This window comes from Esox lucius, chromosome 20 (assembly GCF_011004845.1).
Source record: "Esox lucius isolate fEsoLuc1 chromosome 20, fEsoLuc1.pri, whole genome shotgun sequence".
NCBI classification, from domain to species: domain Eukaryota; kingdom Metazoa; phylum Chordata; class Actinopteri; order Esociformes; family Esocidae; genus Esox; species Esox lucius.
The window spans coordinates 10,193,799-10,217,598 of record NC_047588.1 but is presented as its reverse complement, the minus strand read 5'-3'; the positions used below and the strand labels follow the sequence as shown (position 1 = coordinate 10,217,598).

The window sequence follows — 23,800 nt, the reverse complement described above, 5'->3', positions numbered from 1 at the left end:
CAGAAAAGCATCCCCAAAGAATGATGTTTCCACCTCCATGCTTCATGGTTGGGATGATGTTCTTGGGGTTGTACTCATCCTTCTTCTTCCTCCAAACACGGCGAGTTTAGACCAAAAAGCTCTATTTTTGTCTCATCAGACCACATGACCTTCTCCCATTCCTCCTCTGGATCATCCAGATGGTCATTGGTAAACTTCAGACGGGCCTGGACATGCGCTGCCTTGAGCAGGGGGACTTTGCGTGTGCTGCAGGATTTTAATCCATGACGGTGTAGTGTGTTACTAATGGTTTTCTTTGAGACTGTGGTCCCAGCTCTCTTCAGGTCATTGACCAGATCCTGCCGTGTAGTTCTGGGCTGATCCCTCACCTTCCTCATGATCATTGATGCCCCATGAGGTGAGATCTTGCATGGAGTCCCAGACCGAGGGAGATTGACCATCATCTTGAACTTCTTCCATTTTCGAATAATTGCGCCAACAGTTGTTGCCTTCTCACCAAGCTGCTTGCAATTTTTTCCCTGATGTCCTTATACAGCTCTCTGGTCTTGGCCATTGTGGAGAGGTTGGAGTCTGTTTGATTGAGTGTGTGGACATGTGTCTTTTATACAGGTAACGAGTTCAAACAGGTGCAGTTAATACAGGTAATGAGTGGAGAACAGGAGGGCTTCTTAAAGAAAAACTAGCATGTCTGTGAGAGATGGAATTCTTACACGGCCGCCTTCCCGTGGGCTCACCACCTGCAGGAGGGACCATAAGGGGCCGGCGCGAAGAGGATCGGGCGGCAGTCGAAGGCGGGGGCCTAGACAACCCGATCCCTGGACACGGAAACTAGCTCTAGGGATGTGGAACGTCACCTCGCTGGCGGGGAAGGAGCCTGAGATCGTGCGTGAGGTTGAGAGGTTCTGACTAGAGGTAGTCGGGATCACCTCTATGCACGGCTTGGGCTCTGGAACCACACTCCTTGAGAGAGGATGGACTCTTCACCACTCTGGAGTTGCCCATGGTGAGAGGTGGCGGGCTGGTGTGGGTTTGCTTATAGCTCCCCAGCTCTGCCGCCATGTGTTGGAGTTTACCCCGGTGAACGAGAGGGTCGTTTCCCTGCGCCTACGGGTTGGGGATAGGTCTCTCACTGTTGTTTGTGCCTACGGGCCGAACGGCAGTGCAGAGTACCCGACCTTCTTGGAGTCTCTGGGAGGGATGCTGGAAAGTGCTCCGACTGGGGACTCCATCTTTCTACTGGGGGACTTCAACGCCCATGTGGGCAACGACAGTGACACCTGGAGGGGCGTGATTGGGAGGAACGGCCCCCCTGATCTGAATCCGAGCGTTGTTCAGTTATTGGACTTCTGTGCTAGTCACAGTTTGTCCATAACTAACACCATGTTCAAGCATAAGGGTGTCCATCAGTGCACGTGGCACCAGGACACCCTAGGCCGTAGGTCCATGATCGACTTTGTTGTCGTTTCATCTGACCTGCGGCCGTATGTCTTGGACACTCGGGTGAAGAGAGGGGCGGAGCTGTCAACTGATCACCACCTGGTGGTGAGTTGGATCCGATGGCGGGGGAGGAAGCTGTACAGACTCGGCAGGCCCAAGCATACTGTAAGGGTCTGCTGGGAACGTCTGGCCGAGTCTCCTGTCAGAGAGATCTTTAACTCCCACCTCCGGCAGAGCTTCGACTGGATCCCAAGGGAGGCTGGAGATATTGCGTCCGAGTGGACCATGTTCTCCACCTCCATTGTTGAAGCGGCCGCTCGGAACTGTGGTCGTAAGGTCTCCGGTGCCTGTCGAGGCGGCAATCCCCGAACCTGGTGGTGGACACCGGAATTAAGGGATGCCGTCAAGCTGAAGAAGGAGTCCTATCAGGCCTGGTTGGCTTGTGGGACTCCTGAGGCAGCTGACGGGTACCGGCTGGCCAAGCGGACTGCAGCCCGGGTGGTTGTGGAGGCAAAAACTCAGGCCTGGAAGGAGTTCGGTGAGGCCATGGAGAAGGACTATCGGCTGGCCTCGAAGAGATTCTGGCAAACCGTCCGGCGCCTCAGGAGAGGGAAACATGGAGAAGGACTATCGGCTGGCCTCGAAGAGATTCTGGCAAACCGTCCTGCGCCTCAGGAGAGGGAAACAGTGCCCTACCAACACTGTTTACAGTAGAGGTAGGCAGCTGTTGACCTCAACTGGGTATGTCATCGGGCGGTGGAAGGAGTACTTCAAGGATCTCCTCAATCCCGCCGTCATGTCTTCCATTGAGGAAGCAGAGGATGAGGGCTCAGAGGTGGACTCGTCCATCACCCGGGCTGAAGTCATTGAGGTAGTCATGAAACTCCTCGGTGGCAAGGCACCGGGGGTGGATGAGATATGCCCTGAGTACCTCAAGTCTTTGGATGTTGTGGGGCTGTCTTGGTTGACACGCCTGTGCAACATTGCGTGGCGGTCAGGGACAGTGCCTCTGGGATGGCAGACCGGGATGGTGGTCCCTGTTTTTAAGAAGGGGGACCAGAGGGTGTGTTCCAACTATAGGGGGATCACACTTCTCAGTCTTCCAGGGAAAGTCTATGCCAGGGTACTGGAGAGGAGAATACGGCCGATAGTAGAACCTCGGATTCAGGAGGAACAGTGTGGTTTTCGTCCGGGCCGTGGAACACTGGACCAGCTCTATACCCTCTACGGGGTGTTGGAGGGTTCATGGGAGTTTGCCCAACCAATCCACATGTGTTTTGTGGATTTGGAGAAGGCATTCGACTGTGTCCCTTGCGGCATCCTGTGGACAGTGCTTCGGGAATATAGGGTCCTGGGTCCTTTGCTAAGGGCTGTCAGGTCCCTGTACGACCGAAGCAGGAGCTTGGTCCGCATTGTTGGCAGTAAGACAGACTTGCTCCCAGTGCATGTTGGACTCCGGCAGGGCTGACCTTTGTCGCCGGTTCTGTTCGTAATTTTATGGACAGAATTTCTAGGTGCAGCCAGGGGCCGGAGGGTGTCAGGTTTGGGGACCACACTATTTCGTCTCTGCTCTTTGCGGATGATGTTGTCGTGTTGGCCCCTTCAAACCAGGAACCTCAGCATGCATTCAGACGGTTTGCAGCCAAGTGTGAAGAGGTGGGGATGAGAATCAGTACCTCCAAATCCGAGGCCATGGTCCTCAGTCGGAAAAAAGGGTGGCTTGCCCACTTCAGGTTGGTGGAGAGTGCCTGCCTCAAGTGGAGGAGTTTAACTATCTAGGGGTCTTGTTCACGAGTGAGGGAAGGATGGGACGGGAGATTGACAGACGGATCGGTGCAGCTTCTGCAGTAATGCGGTCAATGTATCGGTCTGTCGTGGTGAAGAAAGTGCTGAGCCGCAAGGTGAAGCTCTCGATTTACCGGTCAATCTACGTTCCTACTCTCACCTATGGTCATGAGCTTTGGGTCATGACCGAAAGGACAAGATCCCGGATACAGGCAGCCGAAATGGCTGGGCGATCCCTTAGAGGCGATCCTTCTCCGCAGGGTGGCTGGGCGATCCCTTAGAGATAGGGTGAAAAGCTTGGTGACCCGGGAGGAGCTCAGAGTAGAGCCGCTGCTCCTCCACATCGAGAGAGGTCAGCTGAGGTGGCTTGGGCATCTGTTTCGGATGCCTCCGGAACGCCTTCCTGGGAAGGTGTTCCGGGCCCGTCCCACCAGGAGGAGACCCCGGGGAAGACCTAGGACACGCTGGAGGGACTATGTCTCCCGGCTGGCCTGGGAACGCTTCGGTGTCCCTCCGGAAGAGCTGGAGGAAGTGTCTAGGGAGAGGGAAGTCTGGGCATCTCTGCTTAGACTGCTGCCCCCGCGACCCGGCCCCGGATGAGCGGAAGAAAATAATGATGTTGATGACTGGTTGGTAGGTGATCAAATACTTCTGTCATGCAATAAAATGCAAATTAATTATTTAAAAATCATCAAATGTGATTTTCTGGATTTTTCTTTTAGATTCCATCTCTCACAGTTGAAGTGTTCCTATGATAAAATTACAGACCTCTACATGCTTTGTAAGTAGGAAAACCTGCAAAATCGGCAGTGTATCAAATACTTGTTCTCTCCACAGTAGCTCACCTTGGTGAACCAGTCAGAGAGCTTCAATGAGATGAGTGACATACAGCTATGTTGCATGAACAAGAGGACTACTTAGGTATTTTTAAACCCATTGACATCCATTTTGTTTTAATCTATAAAAAGAATGGAAGCACAACGAGTAGAATGAAAGGACAAGGGTTTTCTTCAGCATCTGTGCCGAAAAAATAAATCCAGGCACAAATGAATAGGACCGATGTGAGTTACAAAGGGAACAAAGATAAATTACACAGAATCTTGTTCCAACCCTTCCCATCTCCAATGGCTGTTTAAAAATGTGCAGGCTAAGAGTAATGGGATGAACATTTGTCTGTAAAAATAAACGGGGACCATGCAAACATTGACCCATTATATTTCTGGAAAATATATCATATGTGAATAGGATAAACGTTAGGATTTGTATTACGTAAAACTGTCTTCACATCACGATACATTGCCAACTATAAAAAATGGCTGTGCTCATAAACCCTGTACAGTAATTCCTCCTTGTGACCCACTTTGTCAAAACTTAATAACCCAGCATCAACAACCCAGAGGTTGTTTAAAGAAAACAGCCAAGCTAAGTGACCCAGTGCCTGAACCACAGAAGTTGGGTCATCTAAACAACCGAGAAAGTGCACTGACCAAACATCGTTGCCTCACTGACCACTCACACGCGCCCCACGGACATTACACGGAAATGTACTTGGCAGTTAGATGGACGGTCAGCATGATAATTAATGCCATATACTTTAGATAAGGAACAGACTCCAAACGACCTCTTCAAAAGTCCATATCATAAAACTATTTCACACATTATCTACATTTATGCTCACCTATGTTATCACACAATGACACCAGGCTCAGAACAGGATGGGCCTATGTTTGTCTTTTGTGAGAAACTGCAGCTGAGTCATTACTCCTTTCTACGAACATGAAAACAACAATCTGTCTCTCTGGTTTACTTTGTGAGAACTTAACAGTTTCCCACTGTATTTTTATAACTTAGCTAGTCATGTTTGCAGTAGAATAAGCTTTGAAATTATGCCCATTCAACCCAGATTTGGATTTGTAATGGGCTGTTTTTGGATCTCATAAAAATAACAACAGTATAGTTTAAATTGGTCTTACTGTTGTTCATTAAGACCACAGCTAGGATAGCTAAACAAATCCCCTTCCACTGTAGAACAGTGATAAAAGTTCATTAAACCGAATGTGCCCAATTTGGAGGTGTGTTGCTACTTGGAAACACCCGATACTGAGCTCACTCAAACCTTTATAGTTGTTTTTGTTCTATTTCGTGTACCCCACAAGGATATAATTTTTTATGATAGTGAATGTATCCAGCAAATTGTATAATGTTTTGTTATTGACAAATTCAGTGAAAAGTATAATAAATGTAACATGCACAAACAAAAATAAACACGGTAATATATAATGTATATTAAAGCAATAAGGCTCAAGTGGGTGTAGTATATGGCCACTATACCATAGCTAAGACCTGTTCTTAGGCATGATGCATTGTGTAGAGGCATGGCATGGACAGTTTAACTGTGGTATATTGGCAATTTACCAGAAACCCCTGGGATTCCTTATTGCTCTTCTAAACTGGTTACCAATGCAATTTGAACTATAAAAGAGGATGTGATGTCATACCTGTACATACATATATAGACACAAAGTGTATATACACTGAACAAAATTATAAACGCAATACTTATTTTTTTGCCCCTGTTTATCATGAGCTGAACTCAAAGATCTAAGACTTTCTCTATGAAGTGCTCACTAACACAGATTTAGACAGATTTGTGAACAATATTTGAGAGAAATAGGCCTTTTGTGTACACAGAGAAAATCTTAGATCTTTGAGTTCAGCTCATGATAAATGGGGGCAAAAACAAAAGTGTTGCATTTATAATTTTGTTCAGTGTAGACATGAATGTGTGTACTATACAGTGGGGAGAACAAATATTTGATACACTGCCGACTTTGCAGGTTTTCCCACAAAGCGTGTAGAAGTCTGTAATTCTTATCATAGGTACTCTTCAACTGTGAGTGATGGATTCTAAAACAAAAATCCAGAAAATCACATTGTATGATTATTAAGTAATTAATTAGCATTTTATTGCATGATATAAGTATTTGATAAATCAGAAAAGCAGAACTTAATATTTGGTACAGAAACCTTTGTTTGCAATTATAGAGATCATAAGTTTCTTGTAGTTCTTGACCAGGTTTACACACACTGCAGCAGGGATTTTGGCCCACTCCTCCATACAGACCTTCTCCAGGTTTGCACACACTGCAACAGGGATTTTGGCCTACTCTACAATACAGACCTTTTTAAGATCCTTCAGGTTTAGGGGCTGTCGCTGGGCAATGCAGACTTTCTGCTCCCTCCAAAGATTTGCCATTGGGTTCAGGTCTGGAGACTGGCTAGGCTACTCCAGGACCTTGAGATGCTTCTTACGGAGCCATTCCTTAGTTGCCATGGCTGTGTGTTTTGGGTCGTTGTCATGCTGGAAGACCCAGCCACGACCCATCTTCAATGCTCTTACTGAGGGAAGGAGGTTGTTGGCCAAGATCTAGCCCCATCCATCCTCCCCTCAATAGGGTGCAGTCGTCCTGTCCCCTTTGCAGAAAAGCATCCCCAAAGAATGATGTTTCCACCTCCATGTGTCACGGTTGGGATGGTGTTCTTGGGGTTGTACTCATCCTTCTTCTTCCTCCAAACAAGTGAGTGGAGTTTAGACCAAAAAGCTCTATTTTTGTCTCATCGGACCACATGAACTTCTCTCATTCCTCCTCTGGATCATCCAGATGGTCATTGGTAAACTTCAGATGGGCCTGGACATGCGTTGGCTTGAGCCGGGGGATCTTGCGTGTGCTGCAGGATTTTAATCCATGACGGTGTAATGTGTTACTAATGGTTTTCTTTGAGACTGTGGTCCCAGCTCTCTTCAGGTCATTGACCAGGTCCTGCCGTGAAGTTCTGGGCTGATCCCTCACCTTCCTCATGAACATTGATGCCTCACGAGGTGAGATCTTGCATGGAGCCCCAGACTGAGGGAGACTGACCGTCAACTGTAACCTCTGCCATTTCCTAATTATTACGCCAACAGTTGTTGCCTTCTCACCAAGCTGCTTTCCTATTGTCCTATAGCCCATCCCAGCCTTGTGCAGGTCTACAATTTTATCGCTGATGTCCTTACACAGCTCTCTGGTCTTGGCCATTGTGGAGAGGTTGGAGTCTGTTTGATTGAATGTGTGGACAGGTGTCTTTTATATAGGTAACGAGTTCAAACAGGTGTAGTTAATACAGGTAATGAGTGGAGAACAGGAGGGCTTCTTAAAGAAAAACTAACAGGTCTGTGAGAGATGGAATTCTTACTGGTTGGTAGGTGATCAAATACTTCTGTCATGCAATAAAATGCAAATTAATTATTTAAAAATCATCAAATGTGATTCTCTGGATTTTTCTTTTACAGACCTCTACATGCTTTGTAAGTAGGGAAACCTGCAAAATCGGCAGTGTATCAAATACTTTTTCTCCCCACTGTATACAGTATGTGATAATATAATTATTAGTAACTATATTACTATTATTTTCCCTGAATCTCTCACCGTTTCTGAAATCTGAATTGTTTTTCCCACGTGAATACAGATAACTAATGCACAACACACACCAGCTTGCCTCAGGCGGTTTATTCAGAAAACCTAAAATTATTGCGATGACCATGCAAATCTTTGTGACTTCCTATTTTCTTTTGTTTATCTGCTAGGAAATGTCCACATTTCACAGAGCTTTCATGGAACCACTTCTGCTTTCTCTTCAGTTTGGTTCCCAGGCCTTTCTACCGTGTGAGGAGAGAAAGATAGGGGTTGTTGAATAATGGAGCATGTAGCCTAAGGCTGGCCAGTATCACTGGCTGGGGTCCACTCTATACACAGTGAATAGAACCTGTTTCAGGGAAACGTTGCCTGCTATCGCTCAAGTGTGTTGTTTCCATACTGAAATTATTAGCCTACACCCCAAACAAATTGCTGAAAAAAACGGTGTAATCTGTCAAAACTTTACAGACTCCTGAATCCATTGATAATGGGATTTCAAATGAATCAATATTTATGTCTGTCAAATAAGGAACAAGATACAGTACATTGTTCTCATGTAAGACGTGAAATATACCAGTTAAAAAGCAATCTTGATGCAAGTCGTTCCTGCACAGAACAAGGCACTGGGACATAAGAGTGAAATGTACCAGTTAACCTCTTTATTTGCAGCCATGTCTTAGAGACTGACCCATCAGGCTTATCGTGTTGCTCTTCACTCCTTAAACATTTGACAATGTCTTATGGATGACATCTAGTTTCACATATCCCTGTAAAAAAGAGAGAATGGTTTATCCAACCAGCCTATTGCAGGTCTATATAATAATACATTATTTCCACTATTATCCCAAGGACTAATTGTTTCTCTTTAGTTTCCTGGGGCAGAATGCACAGTGTCATTTACCCCTGGATGAATTTTGCACTGCAAACTGTGGAGGAAGGTCTGAACTAACACAATAAAACTGTCTGGCTGTAATTCTTCCTTTGTTTGTGAAACTGCTCCCCCAATAAACTTCTGCTATCCACTGATTTGCTACTGTGGGGTGTATGTGTGTGTGTGCGTTTCTGTGTTTATGTGTAGTTGCACGTGTGTATATCTAACAAAAAAGTGCATGCATTTGATTAAGCATCACACAGCCACTACTTCCTGTTTCTCTGACAGGCATGCATGGAGCAAACCCAGAAGGTCAATCACACTGTTTTTAATCAAATATTTCCCATAGGAAATTATAATGGCTAATTTTCCTGAACATGATGTGAGTTCAGTCATGTGATGTGAGCTCTAGTAAAGGGAACATTTTAAAATCATACTTATTTATATTTGTTAACCCTTAACTCCAGCAAAAAACATCTGCCAAAAAAAAAAAAAAAAAAAAAAAAAAATAATACATCTTCGGCTTATCTAAATGTTGCGAAGTTGTCCATCTTCTTCTTACAGTATGTACAGATTCATTCACTACTGTATATTATGTAGTGTTACAACGTTGATTCTCCTGATAATATAAACCAAGGTCAGCAGTGCTGTGGACAAAAGAAAACACAGCACAAGCCTGTTTCCATTAAGAAACCAAATACACAAAATAAACTGAAAATATTTCTCAAGACTAGCAGCTTAGCCGTCAGCTAAAACTATCTTTAGGATTTTTACTAAATATTTGATAACCAAATTAATGTCATGGGTAAAAGCTCATCCAACATTCTACGTATTTTAATGGATCGCCCAACTTACTCAGGACTTGCTAGTTTGTAGAGTTGTTCTATTCAAGTGCTCAGTGTGTGACAGGATTGGCCTTAGTTCAGAAAGGAGTGCTGCGACTTCAAAACAGGAAGTTAAGTGTTTGTTTTCTGCACGTCTTTATGAGTGTGCTGCACCATACTCAAACACATCCATCGAGCCAAATTCAAAATGTTTATCTGTGGGGAAATAAAGTACAGCCTGTCCTACCATAAAGTAGGTCCTAGCGGGTGGAGTCAACATAACCCACAGAGCATAACGTGACAGACACAATGTTGCAGCGGCTTTCGATGCCATGTTGCTGCATTTCAGATGAAGACGTCTTGCACTCAATTCAAAGCCAGAGGTTCAAAATCAAATAGTGCGATGAGCGACTCTTATAATTGCTTAGAGCTGGTTTGGAATAGAAGAATAGAATAGAATAGAACTTTATTGTCCATCTAGGATGATTTTTTTTTTGGCACTGCCACACAATGACATCACAAGCACATACCATTTGTTCTCACACATTATTGTGAGTTTTTTATTTTTCCCCCTCAAAGATTTCTGTTTGTTTTTCAATTGAATTGTTCACGTTATAGGTTACATTGAATCTAGGATGAATCTAAGATGAACATTTTCTAGGATGAACAAGTTCTTGACATGATTTATCTTTGTCTCATTCTTTTACATCACAAGAACCTGTCATTTTAGGGGTGTGTAGACTTTTTATATCCACAGCATGCTTCATTTCTTTTGCGCGGGGTCGTATGAAATTGCAGCAGAACAACATCCGTCCTGCCCCCAACTCCTTCAATAATCGGTGTGAGACCTTTGTGAAGGTAGTCATGTCCCTTCTGCTAAATTCAGTTTTCTTATGTTAGCAGCCAAATGATTACAACTCAGAGGTCTTAACATTGGCTGATTGTTCCTCCTCACAAATCACATGGGTTTAAAATGAGCAACCAAGCGGAACAGATCTGGCAGAACAGAAGGCAGCATATGATTATCACATTCCGCTCAGTTGAGAGAAAACAGGTCATCCACATCATTTTCTGACTGAATTTCAGTGTGGCAAGGACCCGACATGGGAACACCTATGTCAACCAGATACGTCACATCGGCAGTAGTTACTGGCTTGGTGGTTGTTTTGCAGGCTGGTTTCATGGTCCATAAAAACCTGACATACAAACGGGATATTTAACATGGATGGTTAGAGGTTCATCATGATGCGCAAAACCTGAGAAAGCAGTTTCTGCACCTGATATACTATTAATATATACTATAGGCATACATACTATTAATATACACTATAGGCATATACACTATTATGATATACTATAGTAATATATACTATTAGTATAGACTATAGTAATATATAGTATTAATATATACTATAGTAACATATGCAAGTAATAAATACTATAGTAATATATGCATGTAATATATACTATAGTAATATATGCAAGTAATATATACTATAGTAATATATACTACAAATATGTTACCAAACCAGTAATTTGGTCACTTAAACATTTTAAGACAAAACTGTGCACAAATATATTATAATAAATATTTAATATAGAAATTAAACAGAGATTTGAAGAAGTCTAGTTTTGGTATTTTGTCAAAGTTCTTTCAGATGATCATAATTTGTTGTGATTAGGGAATCGTTTACGGTATGTCTGTCTGGTACTCATTTTATGATGAACGCTGTCGTGTGCATTGTGTTTTTGTTTGTTATGATGGGTTAATGCTGAGTTATGGGGGTCCTGCCTTTTTGTTTTGCTTACAATTTTTTTAACATTTTGGTCAAGAATGTTTCTTTTACATATCTGTTTTCATTTAAAGAAAAAAACATCAATCAATCAATCAAATTTATTTATAAAGCCCTTTTTACAACAGCAGTTGTCACAAAGTGCTTTACAGAGACACCCGGCCTTAAACCCCAAGGAGCAAACAACAGTAGTGTTGAATTTCAGTGGCTAGGAAAAACTCCCTAAGAAGGTCGAATTTTAGGAAGAAACCTAGAGAGGACCCAGGCTCAGAGGGGTGACCAGTCCTCTTCTGGCTGTGCCGGGTGAGATATTTAGAGTCCAATTGGAATAATAAATACATTTCTCTGGGCTAAATCCAGAGACTATTTGATTTTAGACTAGGTCAGAAGTATGACCAGGTGGACAAGGACAGGGACAGCCACGGGCCCCCTAAACCAGGTAATCCGCAGGTGTGGACCAGGACCTCATCTCCTTCTAAAATTTAAAACTGGAGGAGACTGAGAAAAGTTAGTAGTACATCCCCCAGCACAATAATATAGCAGCATAACACCTTGGAACTGAGACGGGGGGGTCTGGTGACACTGTGGCCCTACCCGGGGGAGGCCCCGGACAGGGCCCAACAGGCAGGAAATCAATCCAACCACATTGCCAGGCATCAACCAAAGGGACACCCACCAACCGTAACCCCCTTGAATGAGGGCCGAGTATTGCTAGGAGCGTACAGCCCAATTGCACAAGTGCGCAACAGAGAGTCAACAACAAGCCAGTGACTCTTCCCCTGAATGGCAATGGAGGGAGGGCATCCCAGTGGCGACGAGAGCCCACCTGGCAAGACAGCAAGGGTGGACAGTACAAGCCTACTGGTCACCTTCACGCCCCCGGGCCAGGCTACACCTAATTATAAACCGTGCTGTAGAGATGAGTCTAAAAAAAACATCCAAGTTTTTTCGCTAACGGGTCTCATATTGTTTTCGCCGCTTGCATGTTCAGTAAAAATAAAATAAGGTTAAAACACTGAACGCTGAAATTACAGGAGATGAGCTGTTCTTAACCGTTTTGGCTGTTTTCTTGTCAAACTGAGTGGGTCAACCATAGCCTGTCAAGAATTGAATCATCTGATAGGCATAGTCTTTTTGATAACTGCTGAGTGTCATAATAAAACAAAAAATAGGAAGTCCCTTTTCAGTGCTTACTAATATAATAACTATAACATAAAAAGGTTAAAGGTTGATTTAGTTTCTTTGTACTATTAAGGAAGACTGTGAGCTGAACACCCTCTGGATGGGTAGCCTCCCCTGGTGGCCAAATGCAGAATAGCAGCACTATTGTAATTAAGCAGGCTGAAGATTATAACTACTGGTCTCATAAAAACCTTTACCAATCCTGTTTCAGATACGAACATGAATCCTGTCCATTAACTCCATCAACGCTATAAATAGCCCATGATGTATTGTTTTTGCTCATGATCCATTGACAATTGTATTAGATAATCCCAATTAATTTAATGTGCAATGTGTTCTTTTTTCCATGTCCCTGTGATGCTGAAGTGATGAGGAGGCGTCCTACTCCGAGTTCTATCCCATCATCCCCGGTGATTTGATGTCTGTCAAGGAGCTACTGAACATTGGCAATTTCCCACGCAGTAGGACATGGTACGGAAATACAAATGAATCAGGGCGTATGGGGAGGTACACTTTACATTACTGTCACTGTACTATGCCTTGTCTGAGAATGGCCTATATGACAGGAGCTCTCCAGGTTAAGCTTGCATCCACTACGACCCTGTGGTCCTTGACTACTGTTGAGTTTTGTGAACTAACGCTCACACTTTATTTTTAAATGATGTCTTCATTCTAGCACACACTTTGCTGATAGGAATTTTATTGAATAAACTGTACTTTTGTGGTTGGCCCATCTAGGTTTCTTAAGATGAATTGACAGTGTCTGCAAAATTTGAAAAATAAAAAAGATAGATACAGTGGCATTTGCTCTGCACAAGTTGAACCTTACCTGTGCACGTGCCTGCTCAGAAAGTTTTCTCATAACAACACAGAAAAGAAAACTAATTGACGCTAATCTTGCAAAAACTCTTTCATCATTTACATACATTGACACATGAGGGCAAAGAGTGCAATTTGGTCACAGAACACCAGGGAATTAATCAACAGCCTTTCTGAGTCCAACATGGATTCAACATGTCAATGTGTCATGTACTGAAAAGGGATGAAATACTATACTTAATTCCAACAAGAGCACTGTCAGCTGAGCTAATATAAATCCATTTTATTAATAAAACAATGTGTCAGATTAGTGGCAAAGATAGATGTGAGAGAGAACAATCTTCCTGTCCAGCACTTGAATTGCTGCGGAACATGTGATTGTGATTCATCCTTGCCTGTTATTGTTCTCAGGCTCCACTCTCCTCTGTAAAGTAGACCATAAGTGTGGCCTAGGGTGGTCTAGTGGTCTTTATTGCTGCCTCTGGAACATGTTCACAAGCTACTTGCAGGGGATGGAATCTGACCCGCTGTGCACTCTGTCGTACTCTTCCTGTTACGCTCTCACCGTTCCAGCCAATAAAATAAGAAATACACTCAGAGCATGGCTCTGTGTGATCTCTGACTCTGTCGAAAACTATCTGTATGATTCATACTTCAGGCCTCTAAGTAAGGAACGCCAGCTAAGAAAAACAGTGGCGCGCCTTGGAAAGCTAAAGCAATCTCCTCATCCAACCACTCCAGCAGCCATACGACAGATGAAAAGGTCAAGTTCCACTGGCACAGGGCCTTGAGTTCCCAGGCCATCCTTTGGAATCGTCAGAGACTGTCAATAAAACCAGATGGCAGTTATGGTTGTTCTGTTCCTCATCCACTCTTCTTCACTGTCATTAAAAACACCTATGAAATTATATCCGGGCTCAAGACATTTATGTGTTGTGCCATTAAACCAAACAATCATCACGGATAAGACAATTTAGTTGAGAGGTTATTAATGAACAATGACCAATGAGTGGAGAGGAAGATGAGAAGAAGGCACATAGGTGGATTCTAAATGTAATTACTTAGGGTGGTGCATCTTTAATGTAATGTCTGTCCTGATTATTTTACATGCATGGGGATTTAACAACCAGTTGTTTTGGTTGAGGAAGTAAAACAATAAAAAATAAACATGATTCCAGAACAGATTGAGGTCACAGTGAAGGCGAAGGAGGAATGTTTTGTCTCGTAACACAATTCCTCGATATAGTTACTATTAATTCATTGGAATAATTTTTATTATTTATAAGTATATATTAATATTTAATATATACTTCTCATGTCCAATATCATCTATGGCTCTGTCTCATCACAACATCTCCCAACAGATTTGGAAGAATTAAAGCTGAGGACACACTGAAGCGATTGTAGGCCTTTAAATCATTTGCCGTTCGTCTTACCTCTGTTCAACTCACCTCATGCTGTGCTCATGCTGGGTTTGGTTTACCACCCACAGATAGGGCTTAGCCTTTAGCGATTGGCCTAGTCGCTAGATGCCAATCACGACCTCTGAGCCAATAAGAACATTTTAGAAGAAACTTCTAGTAAAAGTGAAGAGGGTGGGGGGATTTGTATTTAATGCACGCATGCAAAACTCATGTTCTGCGTAGCGTTTTGTGCTGAGAATGGCCAGTGTGAATACATGTCTGAAAGAGAAGCTAATTGCACTACCGTCTGAGCTCAAACCAAGTGCCAGTATGTGCAAAATGCATTACAGATCGCAGCAAGCTTTTCTCAAAGGCATCAGCACTGATCCATTCAGCCTTTTTCCCACGCTACTCCTCCAGCCAGGAAGTTTTGTTGGTCACCGCAAGGATCTACTCACCTGATGACCTCTGTTAGCTTTGTCAGCACCCTAGCTACCAGTTGCTAGAGTGAAATGAGATCGAAATATATAAAAAAAAAATGAAAATTATTGATTGCATAGGTATTCACCTCCTTTGTTATGACGCACCTGTATGAGCTGTGGGGCAAACAACTGTCTTTAGAAGTCAATCAAAGCCACCAAGGTGTTTCACATGATGTTATGTTAAATTCAACTGTATCTGGGAGACAAGTGCAATGATTACTACAATTCTTAACAAAAACAACAACATGAAGATGAAAAAACATTCAAAGTGAATCCAGAAAAATATTCTTCTAAAGTACCAATCAAGGCATTGGATATCCCCCAGAGCACAGTAAAGGGTATTATTTACAAAGTCCAGAATGTGGCACGACTGTGAATCAGACAAGAACAGGCCGTCCTGAGTATCCAGGCAAGAAAGGTACTAGTCAGGCAGAACTCCAAGAGGCCTATGGCAACTCCAAAGGAGTTACAGACTTCCATGGCTGTGCAGGGAGACTCTGAGCATACTGAGATAATAGCCTGGCTGCTTAACCAAAGTGGCCTATATAGGAGAGTGGCAAAAAGAAAACAAATCTCATCAAATCTCGTCTCGAGTTTGACAGAAATCATGTGAGAGACTCTGAGACCAAGTGGAACAACATTCTATGGTCGGATGAGATCAAAACAGAGCTTTTTGGCCTCAATACTAAGTGCTATGTGTGGTGCAAGCCTAACATTGCACATAATCCTGAGAACCATCCCTACTGTGAAGCATAGTGGGAGAAGAATTATCTTCCAACAAGACAATGACCCACAACATACAGCGAAAGCCACACTGAAAGGTTAATATCCTAGAGTGGATGAAAATTGTGGTTCATCCAAAGGTCCCAATCCAACTTGAAGGAGCTTCAGCAATTTTGCAAAGGAAAATCTACAAAAATTGAGTCCAAATGTGCAAAGCTGGTAGAGACACCAAATGCAGTTTTTCCCCTACTTTTTTTCTCAACATGCAATGTTGCCTGCATGAAGCTAATCTATTATAGCTATGATAGTTGTTTTGTGACATTTGGCTAGCTAGCTAGTTTCTTATCTATGGCTGTCGTTCAGATGATGGCTACTTCATTTATATCAATGTCCCAGAAATGTACTGACAGTTCAAAACAAATGTGTGCATGCACATCCAGTTAGGTCTCTTTGACCTCACTCGCTAGATTGATACTCCGAACGTCAGGTGCAGGACATTGTTCCTCTCTTCTGATGCTTGTGCGATAGTAAACTTTGCGCAATGATAAACTGAGCTCAGCTTGGTGAAAACAAAAAAATTTATAAATATACAAATATTCAGTTTTTCTGGGGCAGCACATCACAATTTATCAGAGGCAGGGTGCCGCTCTAAATATAATAAGGGAAAACACTGAAAACACTGAAATGGATTAATGGCTGTAATTGATGCCACAGCTTTCTACCAAATATTGACTAAATGGGGTGAATACCTATGCAATCAATTATTTTCTGTTTTGTATTTTTAAATAATTTGGATATAAAAATAATTTGGAGATTTTATTTATTTTTCACTTTGATATAATGAAAGTTTTTTTGTGTTGATCAGTGGAAAAAATCATAATTTGATCAGTTTGGATTTAATGTTGTAACACAATAAAATGTGCAAATGGGGGTTAATACTTACAATGTATTAACCGTATAACGTATAAACGTACAAATCCTATGTCATGTCATGATATAGATATTGGACACTGTCTATGTGGTGTAACTGCTGTGTGTTAACCAATAGAAACTAGGTTAATAAATTGAGAAAACAATTGCACATATACGAATCTATAGAAAAATGACCATATCAAAGCAATATTAACCATGACGCGATAATACACTTGGTTTAACACTGCTTAACATATACAGTACCTTACTCAGTTGCTTTAATCTCTAGTTCATCTCACACAAGAAAGCCAAGAAAGTTTGAGAAGCTGTCTGGCACATCACTGGCAGTGATGAATAGAGATTGAGTGGAGAGGAGCTTTTCTACTTTAGAAAGAGGACAAGTGTCAGCAGGAAGATAGATAGACACAGGAGAAGAGTGAACGTGAAAAGGAAAGTTGATACAGAGAGTAGGAGAGGAAAAAAATTCCATGCATCTGACAGCAGTAATAGAACTCAGACCTGCAGACGTGACCGCCATGCACGCATCTTGCTGGCGATGAAGTGGCATGATCTTACATGCACTCTTGTCCTGCCACCAAGTTGAGTGCCAACCTGGCCTCAGAACGCTAACATGATTAGCTCTTATTCAAAACCCGGTGCTCACCTTTTCATTCCTCCACCTAGTAATCCTTTTACCTCTGACATTAGCATGGCGGTTCTCGCTTCCAAAGCATATTTGCTGCCTGGAAATCCAAAGCACTTTCTCCCAGGAGAGGAGTGGGGTAGAAAGGGGCTTTTTTGAGGAGAGAGGAGAGATTCAGGACCAGAAAAGACAGAAATCATTAAATCCTCTTAGAAGGTTGTTGGGAATAGGAATGGATTCCAAACCCCTTCACAGATTTGTGGAGTCTATTTCTGGGAGACCTGAACAAATATCCTAGGATACAGGATTGGCATGACATTTGTTTTGATTCTAACAATGTGAACACAATGCTGTATTTTTTGGTCTCTAACCCCCAATTAGAAGTGTGAGAAGATGATTGACGTGTGAATTGTCTTACCTCTACATTTTTTCATTTTTTGTAAACATTGGGAGTAGAATGGAAATTCAGTTCGGTATGTAAACTCAGTTTGGATGATTCAAAGGATTTATCTCTTTTGTTTGGAGATGAGTACACTTCCACACCGTGAAATGACCTGGAAATGTCCACCTTGCAGAGTAAGCCTAAACACGACAGTTTCAGATGGATCTGTGGATTGCTCGGTGTGTACGAGCATGTGTGTGTGCATGCATTTGTGTCATTATAGAAAACATTTGCATTCACATGTGAATATCAATTTCCTCATCAAGTTTCTGATTTAAAACCCATTTACTATGCATTACAGGGGAATTGTGTACAATGTCTTGCACTGAAATGTATGACTAAAGAAAAGTCATAGCTTTGAACAAAACTACTTTCACCCTGGGCAGCCTGGGTTTCTTTCAACAGTGGCAGCCTGGCCAGTTCCATATATGAACCCAAGCTAATAAACCAAAGTAATGGTTTCATTTTCAATCAAATTATACAGAGACACAATGTCTTTTAATAAGAGGTCTGTCCATCCCTCAGGGGCCTGACTCTTCTCAACGTTCCTTTCTAGGTTCTGACCCAACTAGGGACATTTTCTAGCCAATGTGAAGCAACTTCTTGTTGTTACTTGCTTTTTTGGAATTTTAGGCTGAGTATCTTTATAAACACTTTGTTACAACTGCTGTTGTAAAAAGGACTTTATAAAATAAATGTGATTCATTGATTAAGCTCTGCACGGCCATAAAACTGTCCCTATTTACACTGTGTCGATGTTCTATTCCACAGGTTTTGGGGCTAGCATAGAAACCGTGTTTCCAAATCATGGAAAAATTTGTGAAATTTCTCTGTAGTATTCCAAAGACATGATATTTCTGTTGTGATGTTATTTTACATACACCAAATGTGAAAAATCTGAATATGTGATTGTTCTCCCCCAATATGATTTACTCAAATGTGTGTACATATGCCACCAAAAACCCTCTATCCCACATTATTTTGTATTACTTGTCAGTGTGTCTGGGTATGTGTGACTGAGAGTGAGCATCTGTGAGAAAGGATGATCACAAGCACACTTTTACAATTGTGCATGTACACTTTGAGTGAATGCAACTGGATTTTAAGAGTGCAAGTGTGATGCAATGCGTTTGTGTGTGATCCTGTTACCAGTCTAAGAGCACTATCCCTGTCAGTCAGTCAAGCACTGAGACACCAAGATAAACACTCTGGAGATTAGGGAGAACCTAAGTTTGGTTGTGATAAAAGGCAGTTGGAGCTCTTGACCAGGGCCTGCTTAGGGAGTAATGGGCCACCAGGCAGTGTGACCTGAATTAAGAGTGAATACTGAGCCAATCAAAGTGAATAACTGAGTATAAGTCTATCAGCATCACATTAGAACCAGGGGAATGACACTGGGGGTTCATGTAGAGCTACAGCTCATCAGCCGCTTGAACTCAAACTGTATGCCTTTGGGGTTTTACAATACAATTTTGGTTAAAAAACATACAGTATATATTTTAATGTTTTATATAAAGCAGTAATTCCCCTCCTTGTACATTACTCTGGAACCAAGCAAAATCTATTTGTAATAGCTTCTGAAGTTATAATTGTATATTTTGAATATGTCTGGTTTTATGTTCTGTTGTGTGTTCTGGGTTGTATTAATGTAGACCTGTAGATGGCTACATCTGAAGCACTTTAAATGACATGACACTACATTTTACAAGGCTAACTCACGAATGCATCCAATTGTCGACCTGGACAATGTACTGTCAAGATATTTTTCAAAGGTGGGTGCTGTGCTAGCAAACAATTGCAATTGTGTTGTTACTTAAATCCGAGTCCGACTAGAGCTGTGTGATTTATTTTCCTCCACGGTTGATGCGTTGTCCCAGGTTGTCCTTTTCTCCTTCTTCATTCAAGGACATCCACACAGTTAAATGATTACCTCGGAGAAGCTGCCGTGTTCCCTTGACAACAGCATTTGTTGTTCATTGTCTTGTTTCTGCCCTTGGATGTTAGGAGGAGGCCTGATCAGCCTTCTGAGAAATTCTACTGAAGTGTTACACAATGGTGTTGTCAAACCTACATTACCTGCACTAATATTACATTATCAGTGACCTTTGGAGAAATTAAATATTCACATTTTACATATCAGTTAAAGGTGCATACCTGGGACCTCCCCAAATTCCTTTAATATATTAGAAATTGAATTTGCAATATGTAATATGAAATGCTGAGGCATTACCCAATTGGATGAAGTAGTAAAACACTGGATGTCGTAGAACACAAAACAGACAATTGGCTGAAATTATGCCTCAATTCAACAGTTCATCTTAAATGTAAAGTCCCTTCACCTGCCCTATCACTGTCACTAATATGATAACCAGCAGAGGCACGTTGTTCAGGAAACCTTGACAGTGACCAAGAACCTTTTCTGTTTTTTTATATTTAATTAGTGTTTAGGCCCTGTTTAATCACAACAACTCCCAGCAGACAAGGAACATTTGATGCTGAGATACATATCTTTTGAAGAGTACCCAATGCCCTTCTGATTCTCATCCCAATGTTTGGTTACACTTAATTTTGAGGGTCCACCCTTCCAGGTAGGTGTTCTATAGATAGTAATACTATCAACAAACCTTCAAGAAATGATCTGTTAGAAAGCAACTGCTTGCTAAGGTTAGGTTTAAAGTAAGGTTTGGGGTAAGGGTTAAGGTTATGATAAACGTTACAGTTAGCAGAAGTTTCTTATGGTCAGTAGATAATCTGTAGAGCATCTACAGACACACTTTTTGGATCTCTCAAATATTTTTTTTCCCCATTGTTTGTTTAACAAGAACGATTCGACCAAAATCATTCTCTGGCCTTCTTCCTTGATTCAGCTCATAGGTGCCCAAGTTGCCATAAGAAATAGCTAGAACGCAAAAAAAAACAAGGCAACCATATTTGATCACTTACCCCACAAACCTGGACGGTGTTGACCTATTGGTCCGCCATTCTAACGGAGAATCTCTTGGTGCTCTGGGCCCTGTAGGGAGCTCTTGATGGACACCACGGCAGCAGATGAGCAGGTACTGAGAGGACAGAAGTGGACCCTGTTTGGGAACGAAGCTGAGAAAGTGGAGATTGAGGTGCTCAGGGAACAGCGTTACATGCGTCGTCGGTGCGACCGCGTGGCCCTGCGCAGACAGGTAAGAATCCCTGCTGTTCTGTCCAACGATGCTCACTGGAAAACGTTTCCTTGTCTCATGTCTACGTATGCAATTGAAAAGCTGAGACATGAATGTTTGTGTCACAGGCTGAGCATAAGGCTTCCATCCACCTGAAGTATCTGGAGGACCTCAGAAAGAAGGCCCCGGACTTTCCTATACCTCTGAGAGCACATACCGTGTGGGAGGGCATGGGGGTCACGCTGTCCTGCACCGTTCTGGGCTGTCCACCCCCACTGGTCACCTGGTGAGCACACAGACTCCAGGATTATGACCTCCATTGACAGCCTGAAGACAATAGCATTGTAGGTTACAATAGGCTTATCATGTGCTACACATGTTTTGTGTGGATTTAGCTGGCTAACATCCGCCTGCCTTCCAGTTGGTTTTACAACAATACAGTTGCAATTGTAGGCTAAGCTATTGAAGCACACTTAGCTAACTTCTAGGCTAATACTACACAGCCAACTAGGACCTCAAACAGATTAGACATAGAAACCCAACGACTATAAAAATGTAAGCAGAACAGAAAAATGCTCCTGGTATTATTGTGAAGATAATTGCTTTGTTTCAGTACAACCTCAGGCAATGTGTGGAACTGACCTTCTCAATAACCAGATGCACTAAAATCTGAAGAGCTAAAGAGACTAGCTGATGAAAAGAATATGTTTTGAGCATGACTTGAACATTGACAGAAACGTGGACCAGATTACCTGTGGCTCATGGGTTTAACACTTCCAGATGGGACACATGCATTCCAATGAGAGTCTGAAGGAATCATACTTACTGTTGAGGGGGATAAATTAGTATAATACACAAGTGGCATTAAACATGTAAAGCACAAGAGCTGCCCTGTTTAACTTTCATCCAAAAAATGTTTTTAGCTGACCTCTGGCCATTTAAATGAATCCTCTCCTTCCCAGGTACAAGAACGAGGTGCCCCTTAGAGCCGGTGGACGTCCCTGGAACTATAGTCTGAAGCAAACGTTTGGTCTCAACTCACTAGAAATTAGAAGGTGACAAAGGATTTTAAAATGCAGCAGTGTAAATATAAAAATACGGCACTGTATATGTATAAATGTATACACTATGCCCTCCAGAATCCTTGACATTCTCGGTCAATATGTATAAATAAGGCTGTGAAGAAGAAAGAAAAAAACGTGAATTGAGCCTTTAATTTAATGAAAATTGTTCATGAAAGTATGTTGTCATCAAAAAGTCAGTATTTCATTCAAAAAAATGACATGACAATTATTGCGGACTCCTCCTCACCTCAACCCACAGGTTTTCAATGGGATTTAGGTAGTTTGATTCTATGGTCAGGGAACACTTTTCATGGGGTTTTGGTTATGCTTTCGATCAATGTCAATGCACTATTTAGAACCTTGTCTATGATGTTTAGAAGTCTAATTTCTAAACAGTGACACGACTTGTCTCCTCCCTTCATCTTACCAGCTTGAATGGTAATAACTAATCCACATAGAAAATGTGGTTTTAGTGTGGGGAGATAGTCCTTCCTGTGTCTAAATGGATTATGGGGAGACTACATGTCAATGCAAACTAATAGACCCGATTGTGGGGGTGAAATTCATGTGTCCTCTTCCAGGCAGGTTCATCACAGCTCCAGCCGTTTCACTTTTCTAAATGATTGCCCTAACAGTGGATATGGGTATTTTCAGTGAGTGTACCAGTCTTTACATAGCCATTTGCTGTCTCATTTCACTTGTGTGGTCACTCGTCTCTCCAATGTTGATGGATGACCTAGGGAGTTTAGCCTGTGTCACCTCATACAGCTCCGGAAAAATGTAAGAGACCTCTGCACCTTTTTCTTTCCTTTCCAAAAAAGTCAAAGAGGAAGGTTTTGAGTGAGGAACAGAAGGGTTAAAATTAAGAGACCACTGCAAATTGAAAGCTTCTGTTCCTCACTCAAAACATTCCTTTTCAACTTTTTAGGAAAGGAAATAAAAAGGTGCAGTGGTCTCTTCATTTATTCCGGAGCTGTACATATACTGCACCGAAACAGGATGACAATCACCCACATTTTCATCCTGTTACCAATAAGACAAAGATTATCTTTAAAATGTAAAATCTTAATCGAAGTATACATCAATTCAATATTTTGTTCATAGGATTTTCACGGTTTCATGTTTTTGAAGAAAATTAGTTTTTTCTTTCATTGAACAATTTTCACCAAATTAAACGTTAGATTGATATTATTTCTCATTCACACTGTGTCCTTCTCTGAGTGAATATGAGTGTGAAATACATGAGAATGTTGACATGTATTTTGAATGAGCTTCAGGCTCAGCCTGAAGCCAAAATGGCCTTGCAAACATGAGTCATCATCTCTCCTACACCCAGGTGCTCAGCTGAGGATGCTGGAGTGTACAAGGCGGTAGCCAAGAGTTCTCTGGGTGAAGCTACTACTGTTGCTACATTGGTGGTCAACTGTAAGTAGTTGCTGACCTTGACAAAACTTCCATGTACTGTACTTGTGAATGTCTTGAGATGGGCATTATACACACAGATTTCTCCTAAGGTTCCTGCTCCATTCTTGTTCACACTTGTTATACTAATGCAAGACAACTTAGGGGAACACTAACTTCTATAGAATCTAAATCACCATTCATCTAATCCAATTATTTTCAGTTAGTCAGCCAGCTGCTGTCTCTAGGGATAGTATTCATCTACCGGGACTGAGGTTCAATACCGAAGAACTGATTAGTGCAAAATGTTCCCTGCCATTATGACTGACGAAACGTGTTTTATATCTCACTGTAACTCCTTAAAAACCTATAGGCAGCCTAATGTCCACGAAAGCTATGGGCCAGTTGTC

At 42.2% G+C, this 23,800-nt stretch overlaps 1 protein-coding gene across 2 annotated transcripts in view; it reads left to right on the top strand.

The window, feature by feature from the left end:
* myom3 (myomesin 3) overlaps window positions 1–23,800 on the top strand; it is an 85,939-nt gene that overhangs the window by 18,086 nt on the left and 44,053 nt on the right. For both annotated transcript variants that reach the window (XM_034289141.1, XM_010885349.3), the window contains exons 3-7: window positions 12,713–12,817; window positions 20,790–20,946; window positions 21,054–21,211; window positions 21,888–21,980; window positions 23,326–23,414. In XM_034289141.1, the coding sequence (XP_034145032.1) occupies window positions 12,713–12,817; window positions 20,790–20,946; window positions 21,054–21,211; window positions 21,888–21,980; window positions 23,326–23,414 (602 nt within the window). The remainder of the gene's footprint in view (window positions 1–12,712; window positions 12,818–20,789; window positions 20,947–21,053; window positions 21,212–21,887; window positions 21,981–23,325; window positions 23,415–23,800) is intronic.